General features: G+C 53.6%; 8 protein-coding genes and 1 pseudogene across 9 annotated transcripts; 3 read left to right on the top strand and 6 right to left on the bottom strand.

The window, feature by feature from the left end:
- Window positions 1–103: 103 nt before the first annotated feature.
- GCG54_00004875 (uncharacterized protein) lies at window positions 104–595 on the bottom strand (the record flags this gene model as incomplete). Its single annotated transcript, XM_045404914.1, has 1 exon — window positions 104–595. The coding sequence occupies one exon, from the start codon at window positions 593–595 to the stop codon at window positions 104–106; it is 492 nt and encodes a 163-aa protein (XP_045262857.1).
- Window positions 596–2,805: 2,210 nt separating this feature from the next.
- On the bottom strand, window positions 2,806–5,080 carry GCG54_00004874 (uncharacterized protein; the record flags this gene model as incomplete). Its single annotated transcript, XM_045404913.1, has 2 exons — window positions 2,806–4,932; window positions 5,003–5,080. Coding segments are annotated over 2 exons (2,205 nt in total), but the record flags the coding sequence as incomplete, so codon positions are not given.
- A 1,372-nt stretch (window positions 5,081–6,452) lies between these two features.
- On the top strand, window positions 6,453–7,790 carry GCG54_00004873 (DNA-directed RNA polymerases I and III subunit RPAC1; the record flags this gene model as incomplete). The annotated part of the gene is made up of 3 exons (XM_045404912.1): window positions 6,453–6,480; window positions 6,589–6,653; window positions 6,720–7,790. The coding sequence occupies 3 exons, from the start codon at window positions 6,453–6,455 to the stop codon at window positions 7,788–7,790; spliced, it is 1,164 nt and encodes a 387-aa protein (XP_045262855.1).
- A 236-nt stretch (window positions 7,791–8,026) lies between these two features.
- On the bottom strand, window positions 8,027–9,706 carry GCG54_00004872 (NEDD8-activating enzyme E1 catalytic subunit; the record flags this gene model as incomplete). The annotated part of the gene is made up of 5 exons (XM_045404911.1): window positions 8,027–9,099; window positions 9,152–9,231; window positions 9,290–9,295; window positions 9,353–9,454; window positions 9,522–9,706. 5 exons carry the CDS (start codon window positions 9,704–9,706, stop codon window positions 8,027–8,029), a joined length of 1,446 nt encoding a protein of 481 aa, XP_045262854.1.
- Window positions 9,707–10,097: 391 nt separating this feature from the next.
- Window positions 10,098–13,115, top strand: GCG54_00004871 (DNA replication checkpoint protein tel2; the record flags this gene model as incomplete). The annotated part of the gene is made up of 2 exons (XM_045404910.1): window positions 10,098–10,926; window positions 10,990–13,115. 2 exons carry the CDS (start codon window positions 10,098–10,100, stop codon window positions 13,113–13,115), a joined length of 2,955 nt encoding a protein of 984 aa, XP_045262853.1.
- A 260-nt stretch (window positions 13,116–13,375) lies between these two features.
- GCG54_00004870 lies at window positions 13,376–16,190 on the bottom strand (annotated as a pseudogene). Its single transcript has one exon. A coding segment is annotated over exon 1 (2,815 nt).
- Window positions 16,191–16,531: 341 nt separating this feature from the next.
- GCG54_00004869 (putative endonuclease LCL3) lies at window positions 16,532–17,423 on the bottom strand (the record flags this gene model as incomplete). Its single annotated transcript, XM_045404909.1, has 2 exons — window positions 16,532–17,005; window positions 17,061–17,423. The coding sequence occupies 2 exons, from the start codon at window positions 17,421–17,423 to the stop codon at window positions 16,532–16,534; spliced, it is 837 nt and encodes a 278-aa protein (XP_045262852.1).
- Window positions 17,424–17,975: 552 nt separating this feature from the next.
- Window positions 17,976–19,512, top strand: GCG54_00004868 (NADH-ubiquinone oxidoreductase 49 kDa subunit; the record flags this gene model as incomplete). Its single annotated transcript, XM_045404908.1, has 3 exons — window positions 17,976–18,641; window positions 18,701–19,442; window positions 19,496–19,512. 3 exons carry the CDS (start codon window positions 17,976–17,978, stop codon window positions 19,510–19,512), a joined length of 1,425 nt encoding a protein of 474 aa, XP_045262851.1.
- A 324-nt stretch (window positions 19,513–19,836) lies between these two features.
- GCG54_00004867 (Ubiquinone biosynthesis monooxygenase COQ6) lies at window positions 19,837–21,370 on the bottom strand (the record flags this gene model as incomplete). Its single annotated transcript, XM_045404907.1, has 2 exons — window positions 19,837–21,131; window positions 21,184–21,370. 2 exons carry the CDS (start codon window positions 21,368–21,370, stop codon window positions 19,837–19,839), a joined length of 1,482 nt encoding a protein of 493 aa, XP_045262850.1.
- Window positions 21,371–21,979: the final 609 nt, after the last annotated feature.

The raw sequence follows: 21,979 nt of genomic DNA, 5'->3' as shown, positions 1-21,979 counted from the left end.
GAATATGAATCTATTCATACCACTCATGTCTGCCATCTACAGGCTCTTCGTCTTGTTCGCAACATCTTTCCTCTCAACCGCATGATTCTTTCTCTTCGATGCATCACTTCTTGCCCTCCAGAATCTTCTTGTGAAAGTCTTTCCAGTTCACATCACACTGTCCCTTCACTACGCTGGACAAAAATCTGGAGCATTTGATGTCCACAACCTCAACCAACTCACTTCCACCGCCCTCAGCATCTCTGACGGTCCAGCGCGTCTCCAACACGACGCTGAGCGGGCAGCTGGTGCGCACGAAGCTGCCGTCTTTGGTGAAGGTGAACTCGTAGTCGCTGACCGCATCTCTGTCCCAGATACCCTTGGGCAGCAGCGTCGGCACGCTGTCGGTGACTGAGTAGCACTCCGTCGCAGCAATGGGCTCAATATCCTGGGGCACTGTTGGTGGAATCTCGGGGGTGCGCTTGGTGTAATCCTTCATATTGGGATCGCACTTGATGTGGTGCTCTGCGTCGTGTATGAGAGCGATCGCGTCCTCCTTTGACATGCCCTCAGGAACCGGGGTAACGTGGGTTAGAGTTACTGTTGTGTTGAGCATTTTGGCTGAGTTGAGAGGTGTTTTCCGGGTGTTCCGAGTTGAATGTCTGACGATCTCAATGTATCCGTTTTATACACTGGTTGTTGGTTGGCCTATGAGTAACAATGAAGCCGAAATGTGGAGTGGGTAGGAACACGCTCGCCGCTAACAAAGAGGCCCAATCTAGGATAAAGTGAGGAGGCTTGAATTAAATACAACTTGGATTCGAACAAAGGAAAACGTAAAATTGAAGATTACTCGGCCCGTCCTTATACATTGGAGGCCGCATGCGTTCTATGCGGGAGTCAGTTGCATGTGACACACTTGATGTATCAGACGACTCCTGCCCACGGACCCGAATACGCATGCGAGTGGATTGAGTGATCTTCGGTTTCCTAACCTTGCTGAAGGCATAATTAAAGGGACACCAGATTGGAGAAACGTTTCCCCCCGCATATACCAAAGGTAAAGTACGTGGGGGCTGGGGGGATCCTCAAGTCTCGTCGCGAGTGCTCAAGATGGACTTCATAGTTGGTTGCATACCATGGTGTTGTCAGTTGGACAGAAGCAAGCTCATTGAAGGTCGAGCTTCTAGTTGCTTTGGTTTCTTTGTTGCTCTTCTTCAGCTCCACAGGCAATCGCACAGTACCAAGCTTTCCATGGCCTCCCTTCGCTTCCAGGAACCCCTTGGGGGCCTAGCGCTTCCGATTGGGAAAGTCTAATTCGACTTCAACCCGGCACATGCTCTCCGCGGAATAATGACGGAGAGAAGCTATCATGCGTGGCTCGGCCTCGGAGGCAATGCGCTGACGCAGCGGAATGTCACGTCTGTCGGTCTTGACGTCGGCGGAGCTGCGCATGATGCCCACCGAGGCAGAAGAGGCCCGAGGGGCAGATGTCCCGGACCCGGATGCGGATGCGGATACGGAGTGTCGGCGCTGAGCTTCCTTTTGTGGGATTTCTGTGCGAGAGCTGCCTCCGCATGAACGCCCGGGTCCGACGTCGTTTGATGGAGTCAAGTGGCCACCCTGGACTGCCGGTCCTCCGGTTCATATCGGGGCTCGAAATCTAGCAATGGAAATAGAACGGTGCAGCCAGTCTTGTGTCATCACCGAATCATTCGGTAATCTCGTATTCGTCCTGGTTCTGCAAGGGACGTTGTCAGCTTCCAGCAGCTGCATCTTCTGCGTGTTGGAAGGTGAGCCACCATTCCCTCATTCCGAGCCTCTTTGAATGATATATGAAGCCAACTCGCCTGCGCAGCATGCGGATCAACCACAGACCAATCTTCGGGCAGCTATCTGCCAGTTCTTGTTTAAATCGTGGCTCATCACAGGGCAACACTGGCATGGAGCGATGGCAAATGGCAGGTGCATTGATGCAAGTTGTGGTCAGATGTAACTGAGCATTGACTCAGGACCTCAAATGGGCACGCCATCCACGTCTCTAAAGTTCGTTAGCTAACCAATTTTGTTCTCGTCGAATATTTCCCGACATGGCTCATTTCCTTACCTTTTTGGAGAGGAAACTGTCGACGAAGAATGGAGTAGGCGATTCTAAAAATGTGGAAGAAGATCAAGTCCAAAGCAAAGCTAAAAGACCTTCGTTACTAATATAGGCTCGCAGTAGCAGCAGCGGTGCCTTATTCGGCTTACCATGGAAGGAACGAACCCCATGCCGCACCTGTCTATATTACTATTTTCTCGCGTCGACCGCAGACCCCCTGCCTCCCAATTCTGGAGATCGCGCTCGTTAGACCTCATACAGGCAAATTTCATAGGAAAACCTTTGATCTCTTTTTTTTTTTTGGATGGGGTGGAGCTGTCATACACCTTCATGGGACGACTTTACTCAATGTTCAGCTACTCGGCGGGAGGTCGCAACAATTCCCTTCAGGGCTGCCATGTGGCGACGTCCTGAGCAACCACTGTCTCCGGTATTCTGGCTTAAGCTCACTGGATAATTCTTACAGCTTGCTTTGATTTCACTCCCTGGGAATATCGGATAGGAGAGAGTCGGTATAAAAAGAATCCTGAGGCTATTTCGAGGCCTGACTACCTATAGACGTAGAGCTTTCCTACGCCTCTCTGTTATCGAACAAGACTATATATACAACGGTCATCTGGGCCAACTCTCGAAGGGTCACCCAGCATCATCCCGAGCTCGATATCCCATTGCCATTGACCCATAATCATCAACAAACCCATCGCCCCGCAGCTCTTGTACCGAATTCAGGGAAATTGCCAATCGTACTCACAGGTCAACGCCTCCAAATCGACCTTCTTACGCGTTGCAGTGAGGAAGACATGGACGAGATCCTCGTCCTTGCTCTCCGACTTGTCACCGATATCCTGCTCCTCGCCATTCTGCTCAATCTGCCTCTCACCCTTCTTCTGCTCGCCCTTCTGCTCGCCCTTCTGCTCGCCCTTCTGCTCGTCCATCTGCTCATTCATCTGCTCATCCATTTGATCGTCCTGATACAGACCTTCCTCGGAATGGCTAGCTCCACAATATCCATGGCATAAACCAGATTTACCAGATGTAGAGGTGACAGCTACAATCTCGAAAGCATCGCCACCCTTGAGCTTCACCGTGTGGACCCAGTCCTCGGACTCAAGCATCGTGAGTTTGCGGTGCTTGACCCCGGACTGCACGACGTCCATGTACTTTTTCTTCATAATCCAGGCCTCCAGCTGCGGGAGGAGATAGAAGCGCGCCTGCTGAAGAATCATGGCGTACATGGCGTGGTCGAAGCCGTTGCGCTCGCACCAGAAAAAGGGGTACTGTCCGGTGCGGAGGTAGCGGAGGATGTGGCTGAAGAGGTCGGGGTCATTGTCGATGTGGAAAGCACCGTCGCGAAACCACTGGGAGAGGGGGAGCGAGAAGAGGTGAGCGAACCAGGGGCTTCGTCCGAGGACGTTCGCACTGGAGACGAACTGGCGGCCGCCCATCATAATGACGATTTTGTTCTTGTAGGGAGGCGGGTAGACGAATCCCGGAGGGTCAGGGGGGATGTCCTGGTGACCACGAGCTGGGTACGGAAGATGTACACGAGGGCCTGTATTGTAGGCAGTGTTCGCGCTGGTCTCATCAGTGAAGAGGGACTCGCTGCCATCCTGAGACATGAGGCTGTCCGCGTAGTCCTTGGCATACGGGTTGACGTTGGGGTCGTCGGAGAGAATCTCTGGGTACTGGCGAGACCAGAGAGGGTTGGTGTAGTAGTCGGGCTCAACGGTAGGCTGAAACAATGTCGGCTTGCCGTCCTTCAGATAGATCTTGGGCTTCGACTCCTCGTTCCAAATGTCAGGGGACAGGGACGAACTGTCTGCCGCTACCAATCCGTTTTCGCCAGCAATCACAGTCTGGTCAGAGTCGTCTGAACTGTATCCATCATCGTCATCCTCGTCCTCACTGAAGTGGACCTTCTTGTCGGTAGCCTTCTTATCCTCTCCAGAGGTCTTGAGGACGCCATGCGAGAGGCTGGGGCTGGCGTATGAATTGGAGGGGAGAGGAGAGACCTCATCCGGCTTCTGCTTCTCTGCGGGAATCTTGGGAAGAGCGCGAGGGGGAAGATGCGAGACGGCGTAAGAACTGGACGGCAGAAGTACCGTATTCTCAGCTGGCTTGTTCGCGGCGAGGGTCTCACCAAGGTGGCTCGAGTGAAGAGGGGTAGGATTTGCCTCAGTCTGTGTCGAAAATGTGTCGCGCATGGACTTGACGGGACTGAAAGTCGAGGATGGGAGCAGGACAGCGTCAGCCGACTCTCTGTCAACGATCTTCACTGCAGTGTCGGTCCGCTTGTGACGGTAGATTGGAAGCTTTCCGGCTTTTTTCTCGCTCATCTGGGTCGAGCTGTTATCGTCAGGCTCGGAGCCTTCATCATTCTCAGACTTGGCATCGGCGTTGGCAATGTTGATGTGCTCAGTGAGGCTGGTGATATGGCTGAAGTTGTTGGCCGTCGGAGAAGCGATTTCAGGTGTGTCCTTGTCGCCAGAAGCCACTTGATGGGTGACAGCTGTTGACGACGCATTCTGATCAATCTGGGCGCCATTTTCGGCTTGAAAACCATCGGTGGGAGCAATAATCATGTCGAGTCGCTCAGATGGTGCCATTGAGATGTCGGTCGAATGCGATGTTCCTTGCGACGAGGAAGCAACCGGCGTGGTTCCAGCTCCTGGGTTCTCCCTATCGCCACCGAAGAGACCAAAGAGGCTCTTTCTCTGGATCTCGTCGGCGGATTCCGCAGACCGGAAGCGTCTGGTACCAAATTTCTGGTACGGCATTGGCATTGTTGTTGAGAATGCGAGCTTCGGCGTAGAGGGAGCAGGTTGATCAGCCGCAGCTGGTGATAAGCAAATCTGCTCGTTGTTGGATGATTTTGGGAAGGAGCAGAAACAAAAATTTTTGTTTTGATTTCTCGAAACATACCTCAGTCTTGCTCTCGGGATGAAAGAGCTCCGTCGGGCAAGACGCGCAGCCTCTCAGTGCCCGACTACCAGAGTCAAGGGCTATGTGTGAGGCTGGTTGCTGCGACGATGCGGGTCTGTTGAGGTTTCTCGTCCAGTACTGGTGTGGACACACAATGAATTTTAAATGCGTACTAGCACTAAGAGCAGCAGAAGAACAAGGTAGGGCTGTGAACGACATTTATGTTTTCCTCGCATGTTCCTGGACTCTCGGGTGTATATGAAGGGACTTTGTTCATCTAGAATATCTTGTTAACAAGGGGAAAGGGAAAGAAAGAGGAGAAGGGAGGCTCAGTGGTATTGAGTCCATGAAGATTCACTTGCTGAAAATTCATGAAAAGTCAGGTGAGCAATGGTCCTGAACAGCCTGCCTGAGGAGTGAGGCATATGGCAGCGGTTTTCATCCTCGCTTTCGCGAGTGGGCTGAGATCCGTCCCAACCAAAACATCTTCCCATCAAATGGGGACAGTGCGTCTGTTGAAGGCAAGGTGTATCAAACTTGGGTTGGTGTGATTTTCCCAGCAGAGGATGATGAAAAGGTGGTTGGCAGCACTCAGAAGCAGAGAGATTTCCACCAAATGTGTGGGAGTGGGTGTTGTGATAAAATTGCAAATGAACCAATATGTGTAAGTGGAAGAATCGGAGAACATTCAGCGAAAATCAAAACACAGGGTCAAGCTAATAGAATAAGAGGAAAATGGATTTAAAAAGCGATTCACCAGTAATAGCGCTATAGAGAATCAACTGATGGTGCTCGATCACTAAGTCCAAGGAGATATCAACTGGGAAGCGTCGCCTCTCGCCCTCAACCACTCCCGCGACCACTTGGCCGTGTCTGCTGGTGATAGTGTTCAAGTCAAGGCTACTCAAAAGGCACGCCCACGCGTCAGCTTTTCAGCTAGAACAATTACTTTTTCACAGGAATTCAATATTAACTGCTCATAAAATGTCCTTAAGAAGGATTGTACGTTGACGGAGGGGGACATTCATGCCGACCTCGTTTGAATTTTAATTTCCCCTTCGCAAGATCGCTCCCTTCACGCCTGACCAGACGGATCGCACGCATGGACGCAAGGAAGCTGCCCAAGCCAGACGAAAGCGCATTGGCTTCAGTGGTGAAATGAGAGCTCCTGTGCCCAGAACCAAAACTCCGAGGAGTTACGATGGTGTTGCTAAGAGATCAGTCTGCGTTGATGTTGACTACATTTACAGTCATCCATCGCTCAGAGGATCGTCGAGCGTACTGTTGAAACGTGGTTTACCCAAATCAAGTCACCGAATCGAGGCTTGATCGAGAACAGACATCTCACCTTCATCAGATAGCAATGTGTTTGGTGATAGAAGGACGTAAAAGTGCAAGGACGTCGCATTTGCATTTGGAGATTCGTCCTTGGCCCCGGCCCCAATTAATTATGGCCCCAATTTTCCTTCCAGAAGGGGGTGAGTCTATGTCACTGGGTGTGTACGTAAGCCGCATACTCTCGGTGTTGATAGAGGGGTCCTCCAAAAAATTTCCCTTCTTATCGATCGCAACTTTTTGCTGTTCAGCCATAGTGACAAACCACACCATGGCGCCCATTACACCCAGTCAAGCCGAGCTGGACCGGCGGAGGGTAAGTCAACAAGCCGTTCTTCGCAGTCGTCCTTCCATCTAACCCATTGCTTTCCCCCTTCTGCAGATAGTCGGCATCAACAAGGAGACCGTCACCGATGTGACCTCGACCGACTACCCGGGAACCTACCCGGGCGAAGACCACTCCTGGGACCTCGAAAAGTTCGCAGAGAACTTTCGTATCCAGTTCCACCACAACAGCCAACACGACGCGTCATTCTCCCTGATCGGCGTCGACGCCTCCATCGCGAACGCCTTCCGTCGCACCCTCATCGCCGAGATCCCGACCGTCGCTATCGAGAACGTCTACATCGAGAACAACACCTCTGTCATCCAGGATGAGGTCCTCGCCCACCGCCTGGGCCTGATTCCCTTCACCGGCAACCCCGAGGGCATTCATAACTTCCTCAAGTGGTACCGCAAGCCCGAAGATGGCGGCAAGGGCTCCTTCGACTACAACACCGTGCAGCTGCGCCTACGCATCGAGTGCACCCGTAACCCAGACGCTAGCCCCAACGAGAAGGACCCGAACGTTGCCTTCAACCACGCGAGCGTCTACGCCAAGGACATTGAGTTTGTCCCCTCAGGCCGCCAGATCGAGTTCTTCTCCGGCGAGGACGCCATCCGTCCCGTCAACCCGGACATCCTAATCGCCAAGCTGAGGCCGGGCCAGTGCATCGAGCTCGACATGCACATGCACAAGGGCATCGGCGCCGACCACGCAAAGTTCTCTCCTGTCGCCACCGCGTCATACCGTCTCATGCCTACCATCACCATCACACGACCGATCTTAGGCCAGGACGCCGAGAAGTTTGCTAAGTGCTTCCCCAAGGGCGTCATCGGCATCGAGAAGGTCACCAAGAAGGAGGCTGCTGTTGCAGGGAGCGGGTACGAGGGACACGAGGGTGAGAAGAAGGCTGTGGTCAAGGATGCCATGAAGGATACTGTCAGTCGCGAGTGCTTGCGCCATGCCGAGTTCGACGGCAAGGTGAAGCTGGGCCGGGTGCGCGACCACTTCATCTTTTCCATCGAGAGCACCGGGCAGTGGGACAGCGATCAATTGTTTTTGGAGTCGGTTAAGCAGTTCAAGACGAGGTGTATTCGTCTCGAGCAGCAGGTCATCAACATGGTTAGATGAAGCTTCACTGCACATGTACCATACCTATAGATATCCCGTGGTTTCTGGTTTTGCAACGGCTGGCTGGCAATGGAAAGAAAAAAGTTAATTCATGGCAATGCGTTTATTTTATTCTCTCGATCTTTCACCTGAAATAATCAACTCCTGTTTTATGGCACATAGCGCCGCGCTTCGTCCGCATTGGACATATCATGCCTTCATTATCGTCCCTCGACACTTTTGTGGGGGTTTGGTGATTACGCAGTTCCCCTGAACCGCAGGTAGAAGTTGAACTCGAGTGGGAAGGCCGGGTCAGTTACAATCACGTTTTGCCCGTCCTCCAGTCCCAACTCCTTGATGGTCTTTTCAAGATTCGGCCTTGTTTTTTCCTCCAAGCTGGGCGGGAATTGCATGTATAGCGTCTTGCCCTCGCCTCGAAGGGACGGCTTCTTCAGCTGAGCCTCGGGCCGGGTTGCGAACGAGTCCACAAGCTCTTGGAGGGTGCTGTTGGGGTCAACCTCCAATGGTCGTGATTGCTGTCCGCAGACAGGACAGTCGTCCTTCTTTTCGTGCCTGAAGGTGTAGGTGTAGACACTGTCGTTACCAGAGTACATCATGTAGTTCTCCTCCATGCCAAGCGTCGGTGCCGCAGAGCTTGCAAGCTTGAAGGCCTCGTTGCAGCATGACGCAGCAATAATGGCATTCGTGGAGGCGATAGCCGGGATGATGTTCTTGATCACGCCTTGGGTGAGAGCGTAGGTGACGCCCGAGATCTTGAACTCTTCCGCACGCGCAAGTGCCTTCTGGTACAACCACGAGACGTGGGCAGGGTCATCCTTGTCGAGTTGGGGAAACGGCTTCTCCTGGTCCCATGCGATAACATGCGCCCACTCGATGCAGTGCTCAGGCTGACGGGGGATTGAGGCGATGGTGCAGAGAGGAACAGCGGCTCTAGGAGCATGCATATCCAACTGACACTCGATACAGGACGTCATTGAGGGGATGACCACACGAGCCTGGCCCTTGAAACCCTCCGTACCGCCATCGATCAAGGGAATCAGACAGTCGGCATCCTCGCCCGCTTCAGCTATTGACACCAACATGGCGTTGATCCATCTTCGTGCTTCAATACTGTCCAGGCCACAGATGACGAGCTGAAATTGCTTGTAGAAGTCGGCGTCGAAGTCCTGGATGCGGCAGTTGTGGGCGGTGATTGTGACGCCCTTCACGCGGCGCATGACGAACTGCGCTGCGCATTCGGACTTTGACTTGCCCACATCGGACTGGCGGAAGAGGAACTGTCGGTTGAGGTTCGAGATATCGATAGTGTCTGGTGCGCTTCAGTCAGCACTGGCGCTGCCATTGATGTCGATTGCGCTTACCCATGTCAATGACGTGGATGTCTTTGAACTTGGACATGGCCAGGTTCTTCAGTATTTCACAACCCAAGCCGCCGGCGCCACTGGGAGCTCGTCAGTCGGAGGTGTCAGAGGTTTCGTGGCAAGTGAAGAGACACGTACATAACCCTGTTGACCCCATGTTAGCGACTGGTAATGATGTGGAAGTGCGTTTCCTTTGCTTACAATACTTTCATCTTGTCAAACTGCTCGAAGGCCTCTGGTGTTCCGGCGACATCTGGGTCGCTGAACGGGCCGGGGTTCTTTCGAATGTTGTCGAGAAATGTCCTGGAATCATGCAGGCATCAGCAAACGAAACAGGCGATTCGCGATGACAAGCTCGGGTTGTATGTACCATCTCTTCTCTTCGTTCACGGTACTGGCCGGCGTTGAGCCTGTGGCTACCGCATTAGGGGCTTCGGTAGCCATGTCTGGTAGGAAAAGCCGGTCGAGCTTGGAGTTGAGGGACTGAACGGGCTCGAGTGTGGTGTCTTGATCCAGCTGCTGAAGCTGGCTGTCGGGAGACGGAGGGGCCGACATGATGAAAGAGGCGGCCTAAAGTGCCTGGACGATTGCGGCCGTGCACGATAAGCGTTATCGGAGGTCTATCGATTGCTCCAGTGGGGTTACTACAGGGGTTAGGTGTGCTACACGAAGCCGAGGGTGGTGGGGTGGGTGGAAATGCTGTCAACGCTCTCGCAACGTTGTTGCCTTCGTCTGTGCTGCCTGCATTTCCACCAGAAGCGAGAATGATGTATTCCTACTTCTTATAAAAATTAGCGCTTGCGGAACTAGATGGGAGAAAACAAATGCCGATAGCCAACAAAGTTTGTTAAAAGACCTGGGACGAACCAAGACAACAAGCTCAAGATTAACCTTTTCTCGACTTTCCCCGGGAACCATGCAATCGACCTAAGGCTATTCAACGGCGATGGACTTCACCCCAGTCAGCACGACCTACCTCAAGGCCAGGCCTGCCGACTCTCCTCATCAGGAGTCGGAAACGGTTTCCAAGGCCAAGCCAGCCATTCCAAATACCAAAGTCGACACTGTTGAGATTGCTTTGGAGACCTTGAAGAACCAACCGGACTACGACACTCTCATCTCTGTCTTACAGTCTCTCGATCATGGGCGTATCGCCAAGTCGGGCTTCAAGATCTCAAAGCCAAGCCCGGAGGCCGCACAGATAATCCAGTGTCTAATTTCGGAAATAATACCGAATTACTGGCCTCTGTTGAAAGAAGATGCTTCTACCTCGGAAGCTGGTCAAGGAACCGACCTGGAGTTATTGTTGAAATCCCTCAGAAACGTCACGGGGCTCAACGCAGCAATCATCCGGTTAAAAGCCTTGATTCAAGAATCAAAGGCTGGTGCGAAAGATGTGAAGAGGCCAGACCTAGCAATCAACTTGAACGTCCTCATCGAGGTCTGCTCGACAGTGCTAGAAAGGGATGATTGCCTCGCTGCGCTTTGGGACGCGAGCAGCGCGGGTCTGGATACCGTGGTTCAGCGCCGCCCGATGGCTCACGAGTTCGCCGCACTATTAGCTGGGGGGCGGCTTGTGTCGGTTGCAGCTGAGGCAGACGTCCTCGCCAACCCGGACAGAGCTTCGAGAAACAGTCTCTGGGTTGCCGACGGACAGCAATACAGCAAGTGGCTTGGGAGGAGCATCGCATACTGGGCAAAATGTGATATTTCTTCTGATGATACCAAGCTCTGTGCTGAAATATTTGCAAGGTCACTGCGCCTAGGGTATTCAGGTAGGTCAATTGCCATCAGCTTTCTGCTGTGTGGGGGGAACGAGTCAACTAATCCTGTGCCAGATGCTCTGATGAAGCAGCTCATCACGGATTTGCTCCTTGGCCCAGAGAAGAGTCGCAACGCTTTCTTGAAACTCTTCGGTCAATTCTCCCAGCTGGAACAGAAACGCACAATCTTCGCGGTTCTGAAGCACTTGTCTGAAGTCTTTCTTAACAAGCTAGATGATGAAGAGACCGCGAAGCTGAGCCAAATCATCTCTGCAGCTGTGGGCGTTGTTGACAAATTGATTGCAAACGAGGAGAGTCGGAAAACTCATCTTGTTTCATGGCTCACAAGCTCTACCGGCGCTGGTCTTGGAGAAGGCATCGGGATCAGGCGTGTAGTGTTGGCTGCCCTGGCCCAAGATAAAGAGTGCATTAACCTAGTTCTCGAAAAGAGCATCAACCAATTTGGCGACCAGCTCTACATCAAGCACTCTCCTATTCTGCAGCAGCAGGCCCACGCCCAGGTCCTGCTTCTTAGTGCCGGATACGTCAACAGGCTCTCGCCCCTGAAACTCAAAATGATCATGCGGTCTGCCGCCTACCTTAATACTGTCTCCAACAGAATTGGCGCCTCTCAAGAGAAAGCCAGATTCCTAGGCCTGGCGGTAGGCGAGGCACTCTCGAGTCTTATTGATGGAAGCGACAAAAAATTGGAATTCAAGATGGAGGAGATGGAGACCAACGAAGCCAAGTTCTACAAAGATCTAGTCAAGGTAACAGACCAAGTCGGTCCCATCGACGTCCTCATCACCAAGCCCTCAGTAGAAGAGAAGAGACAGCCACCGGCACCCAAACCATCTCGACCAAAGCCGGCTCCGAAGCCGAAGAAGCAACCTGTCGCACCCTCAAAGTTCATCATCCAAGAAGTCTCAGATTCGGAAAGCGAAGATGAAGATCTTGTCCGCTATGCCAAGCCCGACTCAGACCCAGAAGACTCAGACGAGGACCCAACTCTCGTCCGCCGCGACAAACCCAAGGCTCCTGTTTACATCCGCGACCTGCTCTCCTACCTCCGCGATACAGACAACTACGACAAGCAGAAGCTCGCCTTGACAACTGCTCCAACCTTAATCCGGCGCAAAGCCAACTTTGGCACAGAAGTGACCGACCACGCCGAAGAACTCGCCACGCTGCTCGTAGGTCTACAAGACAAGTTCGAGATTGAAAACTTTTGGGACCTCCGCTTGCAAGGCATGATGGCCGTTGTGGTTGCCCAACCACAAAAGATGGGGCAATGGTTCGCCAAAACCTTCTTCGATGGCGACTACTCCGTGTCGCAGCGCGCCTCAGTTCTCATCGTGCTGGGCCTCAGCGCCCGCGAGCTCGCCGGTTTCGATGCTTCAGAATACGCCGCCGCCGCATCCTTCCCTTCCAAACGCCTCCCCGAGAAGATGGAGGCACTCTACCTCGACCCATCTACATCCAAACAGCTCCCATCATCAACCCTCAAAGCTCTTCCCTCCAACGCTCTCGACACCATCGCCAACTCCCTAACTTCGGCCTTCATGGCTCCCATAGCAGCCAACGCAGCAGATGCAACAACCGGCCCCGACGCCCTGAAACTCTCCACCTTCACCTCTCGCCTCCAAAACAAGACGTCCAAGAAGAAGACCGGCTTCCGGTCCATTCCCAACACAACCGCCTCAGTGCTCAGCACATCCTTCTTCTTCCCTCTAACCGCACGCTTCCAGCACGCCCTGCGCTCCCACTCGGCTCGCTCTGGCGTCTTCATCCAGTCCCATCTGCTCTCGCTCTACCTCAAGACGCTCGCCGTGCTCATCCACTCGGCGGGTCCAGCGACGCTCTCGCTCCCTCAGATGACGGCCGAACTGTGGGATCTGCTACTCGGTGTGCGCGCTCATGTTTCAGGGGACGTCCCAGGTACACACGCACTGCTGATTGCGCTGGCTGCTATGTTGGAAGTCAACGAGGCGACGGACATGCGGCGGCTTTGCGAGGCGCACCCGCGCGAGGTTGTCGAGACGCAGGAGTGGGTTAGTGGCATCTTCAACAATACCCGCGGAGAGGATGGCGGAGAGGAGAACGATGTCAAGATGCTTGCCGCTGCCGTACTCATCAAGCTGCAGGAGGCAACGGAAAAGTATCGCGCCTTGCTACTGGGCGATCTGATTGGATTCCAATAGGATAGGTCTTACAGTAATAGGAGAGAATTTGTCCAAAGGAGTGACTGTTATTCTTACTAATGATATGTGGCCATGGCCGTGACTTTTACATTAAAAACAGAGGTGAGGAACCGTAGTCATATGAATCATCCAACAAAATAGCAATACGCCTCCGCCATTTTACACCATTTCCATGAACGCCTGTATGCCCTCCCTATAGCAAATTACCAGCCTCTGGCATCGAATCCGTATACTGAAACGATCGCTGGTAAATTGATGCGCTATGCCATCTCTCCCATCAAGTCCTGTCTGCCACCCTTGCGCACAGGCAGTGTGGACAGGTACTGGTTCGCGTGACTCAAGTGTTCACCCAAACTCATCGCCATCCTCCGCAACTCCTCCTTCACAGCGTCGGCGCTGGCTGAACCTTGCATGACTTCTACAGATGGCGGTGCCGGAGGAGGCGGCAGTGGCAGTGGCACTGATCCGCGGTTCGTCGAGCGTGGGATACCAGGGAACACAGGCTGCGCGGCTTGCTGAGGTGTCAAGAATTCTGGATCTGAGTAGTCCGCGCTGTTGAAAGACTGGTGGGTATTAAGTCGTAGCCCGGCCTGGCCGTTGGCAGGGCGAACGGTGCCGCTGGGCTCAGCTAGGTTGAGATCGACCAGGCCGAGGTCATCATCCTTAGGGATGCTCCTTGCGAAATCGGAATCATCGGACACGTAGATTGACGGTTCTCGATTTGTTGCTGGAACATAGATGGACGGCTCGCGGTCTGAAGTGGGAATGTAGAGCGATGGCTCGCGATCTCCCGCAGGAACGTAGATAGAAGGCTCCCGGTCTCCCGCCGGCACGTAGATAGAAGGTTCTCTGTTGGACGTTGGAACATACAGAGACGCGTGACGCTCGAGATCGAAGGGATTGGCGAGGCCCATCTCTGAGCCACTTACTGAAGCAACGTCTGAGTTGGCCGTGGACGGACGGGTGAGCTCTGGCGTGGGGTCTGCGAGGCCCATGTCAAGGTCAATCAGACTGCCGGTTGATATGCGGTTGTTCTGGTTGCTTTGCGGAACCATGAGATCGTCCAAGTCGATCAAGCTCCCGGTGGATTCTCTGTTGTTCATCTGAGAGTTTGACCGTGGGACCGTCAAGTCACCTCCATAGTTAGGGGCGGGGACAGGGTCGGTCTGGTGGTGGAACATTTGAGGTCTAGAGGCGGAGTTGGGTCCTGAGCGGTCCTCGTTGAAAGGAAACCTGGACATTTCAGGGTTCGCCGAGGCTGGCGGCGCCATGGATGGAAACTTCCAGTCCTGCGTCCTTCTGTTGGGGTTCAGATCGGCTGGGTCGCTCAGAGGTGGCTTGTTGAAATCTGGTTCGTCTCCCATGTGGTAGTCGACAGACACACGTGGTGCACCAGCCCTGATGGTGTTCATGTCCACAAAGTTGGCGAGGTTGCTGCCATTCAGCGAAGCATCGAGGTCGATGAGAGACTCTCGTACTGTCATCGACTGAAGGGAATCGTCTCGGAGAGGGAGATCGGAAGCCGGCGGAGGGACAGGCCGGCCATAGTAAGCCCGCGAATTATCTTCGTAGTTGGAAATCGTATTGGGGTCAAAGACCTTTTCGAGAGGAGCCTTCATCGCGGCAAGCGCTTGAGGTGGTGGCCTTCTGCGACCACCCTTCGGCTTGTTCCTCGACATTTCATCCAGAAATCCAGGATCAAAATCTACGTTTGAGCCATACACATCGTAGACCGCCTGAACATCTGTGTTCTGAAACACCTGCTGATCGAAAGCCATGGTCGTGCTAAAGTTCCATTCATCATTCGCCATCGCTGTGGATGAAAAGTCTGAATCGTCCGTGTCCCAGACATTTTGTGCACCTCCAGGTGCGAATAGGGACTTTCGACTGCCACCCTGGGACTCCCACAACTTGAAACCTCGAACCAGCAGAGCCAGTGACGAGGCAGGATATTTCTGTGCGGTGTTGGCGATGTAGGGATGCTTTTGGACATCTTCGATCGTCGGCCGCTTCGAAGGGTCTTCCTGTAAACAATAGCTTACGAGATCCTTGAGTTGATCGGAGTACTGATCACCCTCCAGTCGAGGCGTATGGGCCTTGATGTAGTTTCCGAGCTGATAGACGTCGATTCCCGCCATAACGTTCGGCGGCAGACCTGAGGCAATCTCATACACCATGGAGCCAAATGCCCAAATGTCTACCTCCGTGCCGTAGGATGTTGACTGATCAAAAAGCTCAGGGGCCATCCAGTGAGGCGTGCCGATGAACGTGGAGCGCTTGTCAAACTTGGTCTCGATGACACCAGCAACTCCAAAATCACAAAGTTGAACTCCGCCTGCCTCGGTGACCAGGACGTTGGCGCATTTGATGTCTCGGTGAATAATTCCTTGCCGGTGAACCCAGAAGACGGCCTCTGCAACCTCCCTGAGAATCGGAATGATCCACTTCTCTTGCAGTCCACCCGGAGCTGTCGGCTTCATGAGCGTCGCGACACTTCCTCCCGCACAGTACTCGGTAATCATCCACATTGACTGGCCGACGGGAAGCGCGTCGATGACATGGTTGATGTTCTTGGCGCCACTGTCACTGAGAAGCTTCAAAGCGTTGACTTCGGCCAAAAATTCCTTGAAGGTGTCGGCAAGCTTGGGATTGACGGTGTCACTCTCTTCGATGTCGATGATCTTGACCGCAACGAGCATACTCGTATTAATGTCGGTTGCTTTGTAGACTCGACCAAAACTTCCTTTGCCGATGAGCTCGTTGAGAAGATAAGGTGGCTTGTCCTGGCCTGCCTTGGCCACCTCCTCATCAACCGCGGACTGCATCTTCTTTGCATCTTCGAGAGCTTTCTGCTTGGTCACCGAGAAGTCGGGACCCCTGACCTGTAGCGACATCTTGGGCGAACGGTCGCCGCCAGCGACGGTTAGAAGATAAGGTGTGTATGAGAGAACAGCAGTCAAATCAAATACTATTGTCGGAAAATGACTTGAAGAAACACGAGAAACACTCCGACGTTCAACGTTGAAGTCGCTTGGTGAGGATTGGGAGGAGGTTGGCTACTGAGGCGTCCGACATCTCTGAAGTTCGGGTCAAACACAGGGGCAGGCGTATGGTACAGTGCAAGGGGCAGGAGCCAGCAAGCGACCCGGGAAATTTCCAGCCAATCATGCAGCCGTATTGACAAATCAGTTATATGCAACTAGGCGATTGCCAACTCATTCACCCTCACAGATCCCAGTCAATTTCACCGTTGCTCATAACGCATCTATTCTCATGAAGGGTTACCCTGGCATCTCATGTCCTGTGATAGGTATCGTATATGCTCGCTGCTTGTGATTGTCGTATGTGCATGTCGAAAATGAATCGGCTCATAAACAGTCATGTCTCATGCAGAAGCCGTACCCGCAGCCCTCGTCTCAAAAGAACCACCAGGTCTTCTTCTTCTCCTCTTTCTTTGTCTTCTCATCCGGCTTCACCTCCTCCACAACCTTCTCTCCCGCCTCGTTGACCCTCGTCTTGTAATCCCTGGGACTTTCAAAGTCGCTAGCCTTGCCAGCCCAAATGCCTAGCTTCTGCTCCTTGGCCTTGGCTTCGGCGGCTTTGTACTTTTGTTCAAAACCTCCCCATTCCACTCCGGACTTTGCCTCGTAAGTCGTTGCCAGACCTCGCTTCAGCATTTCCAACCCGACGTCCTTTTTGAAAAGGAACGGCCTCACGAAGACAGTTGCAACGACACGGTCGTATTGGTCGCGTTTGTGGATCCTTGCCCAGATGCGTCGGTTCAAGATGTAGTCGTTGAGCCATTTGAGAGCTTCTGGAGCACCTGGTTGTCCAGGCTTACCAAAGTGAGCGCCCTCAGGAGCGTCGATCCCAGCCAATCGCACAGGTATCTGAATGACGCTTGTCAGCGGCTGTGCACCTCAAATGTGTAAGAATCATTCTTACCGTCTTCCCCTTGAGCTTGGCTTTGGTGGTGGGAACTCTCCTCAGTGAACCCCACAGAGCGAGCCTCCCGCCTGGGGTATGGTACATGTGGAAGTTGTCTCCATCCCCGACACTCGTGACCCGGCCGAACAGTGTCCGTTTCCTGAAGAGGTCTGGTGAAATATGCCCGGTTGTGGGATATCGCCGCAGCCGTGAGTTATAAAAAGTGAACACGGCCAGCGACCCAACGGCGGTCAGGAAGACGGGCGCCCACTCTCTCGCGGCGTGCAGCGGAGGATCTGGCTGCGGGAGCAGGTCATTCCATAAGATGGACTTTTTCTCTTTGGGAGGCTCAGGTTTCCCTGACCCGAAAGGCCATAGCATTTTCGGTGACTCCTCTCAGAGGAGTTCGGGCCTGCTCTTCTCACCGACGGAGTGCGAAAAGCGGTCTGGGGCTTCTTGTCAGCCAGATCTGGAAAGACAACTAAGATGAGCCATTTGCAATTAAATGAAATAAAAAAGCGAGTTCTGCTCATCCATCCATCTGAAAAGTTAGAGCGACGTCGACAAGGACTTGTAGTGATTTTTCGACAATAAAAAAAGTTTCCTTACCTCTTTTTTTGCAGCGGCTGCAGCTCAGGTGCGTTTGTTGGAGAGCTCTCAACTAAAGGTCGCATCCTAGTAGCTTTGCGCTGGACCGTTTGCTTGCACCGTGCCACACTGTCCGCGGAAGGGCTGCGGCCCGCCAAACCAATCAGCGCGAGGCAATTACTGGTTTCTGAGCTTTCCGACATGACACTCACACTTCAGTTCGAAGGCGAATCCCCTCTATTCAACGCAGCCGGCACCCAGCCATTGGCATAATAAAGGAGGCTCAATTGGGGGCACGCATCTCGTCGACCTCTGTTGAAGCCGTCTCTCCACTCTACATCCACCATGGCAGGCCTCTACCGACTCGCCGGCCACAGCGCCAAGAGGTTATGTCTGCGCCCGGCAGCTTCCTCGTTCAACGCCGTTCGCCCTTTCTCGACGACCTACCGCCGCCGATATGCCGATGCCTCTACCGAATACCAAGGAACGAGGCTCACGCCCGTCGCCTCCGACTTCTCCCCCGCCGCCGACCCTTACAGCATTACCCGACCAGTGGGCACCGATGGCCACACCAAGGTTACCGAGGAGGGCGTGGAGGACCGCAAGATCCGCCACTACACTGTCAACTTCGGTCCCCAGCATCCCGCCGCTCACGGTGTGTTGCGTCTGATTCTCGAGATCAACGGCGAAGAAATCGTCAGAGCCGACCCCCACGTTGGCCTCCTCCACCGAGGTACCGAGAAGCTCTGCGAGTACAAGACATACACTCAGGCCCTTCCCTACTTCGACCGTCTCGACTACGTTTCCATGATGACGAACGAGCAATGTTTCGCCCTGGCTGTTGAGAAGCTCCTGAACGTTGAGATCCCCGACCGCGCGAAGTGGATTCGCACCCTGTTCGGCGAGATCACCCGTATCCTGAACCACTTAATGTCCGTTTTGTCGCACGCCATGGACGTTGGTGCCCTGACGCCCTTCTTGTGGGGTTTCGAGGAGCGTGAGAAGCTCATGGTAAGTCGGATATTTAGTCCAGAAGGAATGTGGGAAACTCCGGCTGACCTGGCTGCCAGGAATTCTATGAGCGTGTCTCCGGTGCTCGTCTCCACGCCGCCTACGTCCGTCCTGGTGGTGTCCACCAGGATATCCCCGTGGGTCTCCTTGACGACATCTACCAGTGGGCCACTCAGTTCGGCGACCGTATCGACGAGACCGAAGAGATGCTTACAGACAACCGTATCTGGATCCAGCGTCTCCAGGGTGTTGGTGTGATCTCTGCCGCCGAGGCTCTGAACCTGTCTTTCACTGGTGTCATGCTCCGTGGTTCTGGTGTTCCTTGGGATATCCGCAAGAGCCAGCCTTATGATGCTTATGATCAAGTTGAGTTCGATGTCCCCGTCGGTGTCCGTGGCGATTGCTACGACAGATATCTCTGCCGTATGGAGGAGTTCAGACAATCCCTGCGTATCATCCACCAGTGTTTGAACAAGATGCCTGCCGGCCCCATCCGCTGCGAGGACTACAAGATCTCTCCCCCTCCCCGCTCCGCCATGAAGGAGAACATGGAGGCTCTCATCCACCACTTCCTCCTCTACACCAAGGGTTACACAGTCCCCCCTGGTGAGACATACTCTGCCATTGAGGCCCCCAAGGGTGAGATGGGTGTCTATGTCGTCAGTGACGGTAGCGAGAGGCCCTACCGTGTCCACATTAGAGCCCCTGGTTTTGCTCACTTGGGTGGCTTTGATCACGTTTGCAAGGGCCACATGCTTGCTGACGCTGTGGCGGTTATCGGTACGATGGATTTGGTGTTCGGTAAGTCTTCCCACTTTCTCAAGCTTCGACCCGCATAACTAACTTCAATTCAGGTGAGGTTGATCGGTAGAGTGCTTCAGAGGAGGGAAATCAAAACAAATGTCAGGAATCTTCTTCCTTTTGTACTTGTAGAGTGAAGAGACAGAGCATTTACGTATATACCGCATTGTTCTCTTTTCTAGAAGAATCTTGCTCAGACTTGATGGATCGCGGCAGCTTGTGGGCTATTCACCATAATGATGATTCCCCTTTGCTCTTGAGAGCGAAGAACCGGATTCATCTAGAATTCATGAACTGATGTCGCGACTATTACATAGAGCACTGGACGACTAACTTGACAGTCAATGCGTCAACTTTTGCAATACAATAATGTTACAGTGTACATTCGGTTTTTTCAGAACAACTTAGCGCCGGTTGTAGAAGCCTGGTCCATGAAGAACTTCTTCAGAGGACCCATGGCGTTGACGGCACTCAGGCCGATAGACCGCAGTGGTACCAGCGGCCCGCTCTCGACGGAGTAGAGCTTGTGAAGCTTGTCACAGACGCCCATCACAACGTGGTTGGCGATGTAACGCTCCGAGTTATAAGCCTCGAGCGAGATGGTTGAGCCCAGATCCTGACCGGTAGACACGGCGGTCTCGATGGTCTTCACGAGACTCTGAACATCACCTTGGCCCTGGTTCAGACCCTGACCAGCCAGCGGGTGAATGGTGTGTGCCGCATCACCAACAAGAGCAATCCTTTCAGCCGTGTAGGTGTCGGCATGCCGCAATTTGAGAGGGAATGAAGCAATCGTGCCGTCTTGGACACCGACAACCTGCTGAGGGACTGCGCGGCGGTCCACCGGGGTGTGCTCAAGTCTCCAGTTGAGCTCCTCCGTCTGGCCAGACTCTTGGGTGTGCATGAATCCAATATCAACCGAGCTCAGCCGGAAGGCAGCATTGACCATAGCAATAAACTCCTTGGGCGGAAGGCTCTTCAGAAATGCGGCCCGCTCGGGCGTTGTTGACCAGACTAAGGTCGAGTAGTTACCAGGAAGGGGCAGCATGGCTACCGGTCCAGTAGGCAGGAAACGTTGGTAGGCGATCTTGTTGTATTCACCGCCCCATCCATCTCCCTCCATTTGCAGAGTTGCAACAACACCGTGCCTGCCGTAGTCCCAACCGCGAGCTTTGATGCCAGCAAATGTGCGAACCGGGCTGTTCGCACCGTCAGCCCCAACCAGCAACCGCGCATGGAGCTTCTTCCCGCCTGACAGGTGCACCACGGGCCATTGTGTCAAATCGAAGTCTTCTGTCTCCTCGCCGAAACCGATGTGCTCAACCCTTGCACTGTCGTACACTGACACTCCGCCCAGCTCGTCCAGGCGACTCAACAGGCCGGAAGTCAAGTTGAGATTCTCGCACATGTAAGCGATGGTCTTCCCCTCTGAGATTCCTCCAGGCAAGTCAAACTCGATCCTTGCGCCGCTGACACCATCCCAGACCTGCATCTCATTGTAATCCTGGACACGGTTGCGCTTCAGATGACTCCATGCACCGATCGTATTGAGGTATTGTGCGGAAGTCGGCGTAAGGGAGCTGCAGCGATTCGAGAACTTGTCGGCAGGGAGTTTCCAGGCGCGCGTCTTGGAGAGATCCTGGGCTTCGACAAGAGCTACCCTGAGGCGGGATGTCACCGGGTTGGCTCCTAAAAATGATCAGTACTCGATTCAGGGCTGGAGCAGCCGATTGGTCCGTACGGAGAGCAGTCAGAAGACTGAGACCTGCCGGCCCGCCTCCCACGCAGACAACATCGTAGATGTCTGGTTCCGACGCCGACGAAGATGCGCTTGCGCTCGCATAAGACCGCCGGCCCTGCGATTGAAATCTGCGAGTACAGGTTTTGCAGACAAACCTTGGCCGAAGAAGAGCGCGTGAAGCTGCCATTTCTACAGCCAGTTGACGACCACTTTCTGGCGGGGTGGCAGGTAGGATCTTTGACGTATGATCATATGAGACGATCAAATCGAATAGCTCCAATATGTCAGGGCAAGCTCGAAAAAAAGTCGCCACATTTCAAGCCACAGTCAGGCCTCCCGCTCACTCGGAACAGTTCCTCTGAATGTGGCTGTGTCTATCACCCGCGATCTGTGCTGATTGGAAGCCATGACCCCTGCAATTTCAACTGATGTTCCCCTGTCTGCCTGCTCTGCCCGCTCTAGGCCCCCACACTAGGTGTTTTTCAGACACCTCATGACCCAGTACGTTGCCACAGCACCCAGACAGCGGGAGCGGGCGGTTTTGTTGCGTCAGTGGGCTCTTATTTGACTTTCCCTATCAACATCTGTCCACTGGGCACATCGTCTGCACAACTTGCATCTTACACCATCGCTAAGATCTGGTGCCCGCCTGTCAAGGCCGCAGAAACAAGGCCAAAACTTCCGTGCGACACTTTTCTACCTTGCTGTTGGAAGCCTGCTTACCCTTTCCTTTAGGGTTCCACAGTGAGAGAGAGCAAACAACGACAGCTGCCTTTGACATCACCGTCGCAAAGTG

The sequence above is a fragment of the Colletotrichum gloeosporioides genome (assembly GCF_011800055.1).
Source record: "Colletotrichum gloeosporioides strain Lc1 chromosome Unknown consensus_54, whole genome shotgun sequence".
NCBI lineage: Eukaryota > Fungi > Ascomycota > Sordariomycetes > Glomerellales > Glomerellaceae > Colletotrichum > Colletotrichum gloeosporioides.
The sequence above is the reverse complement of the archived record's forward strand: the minus strand, read 5'-3'. Positions and strand labels throughout refer to the sequence as shown.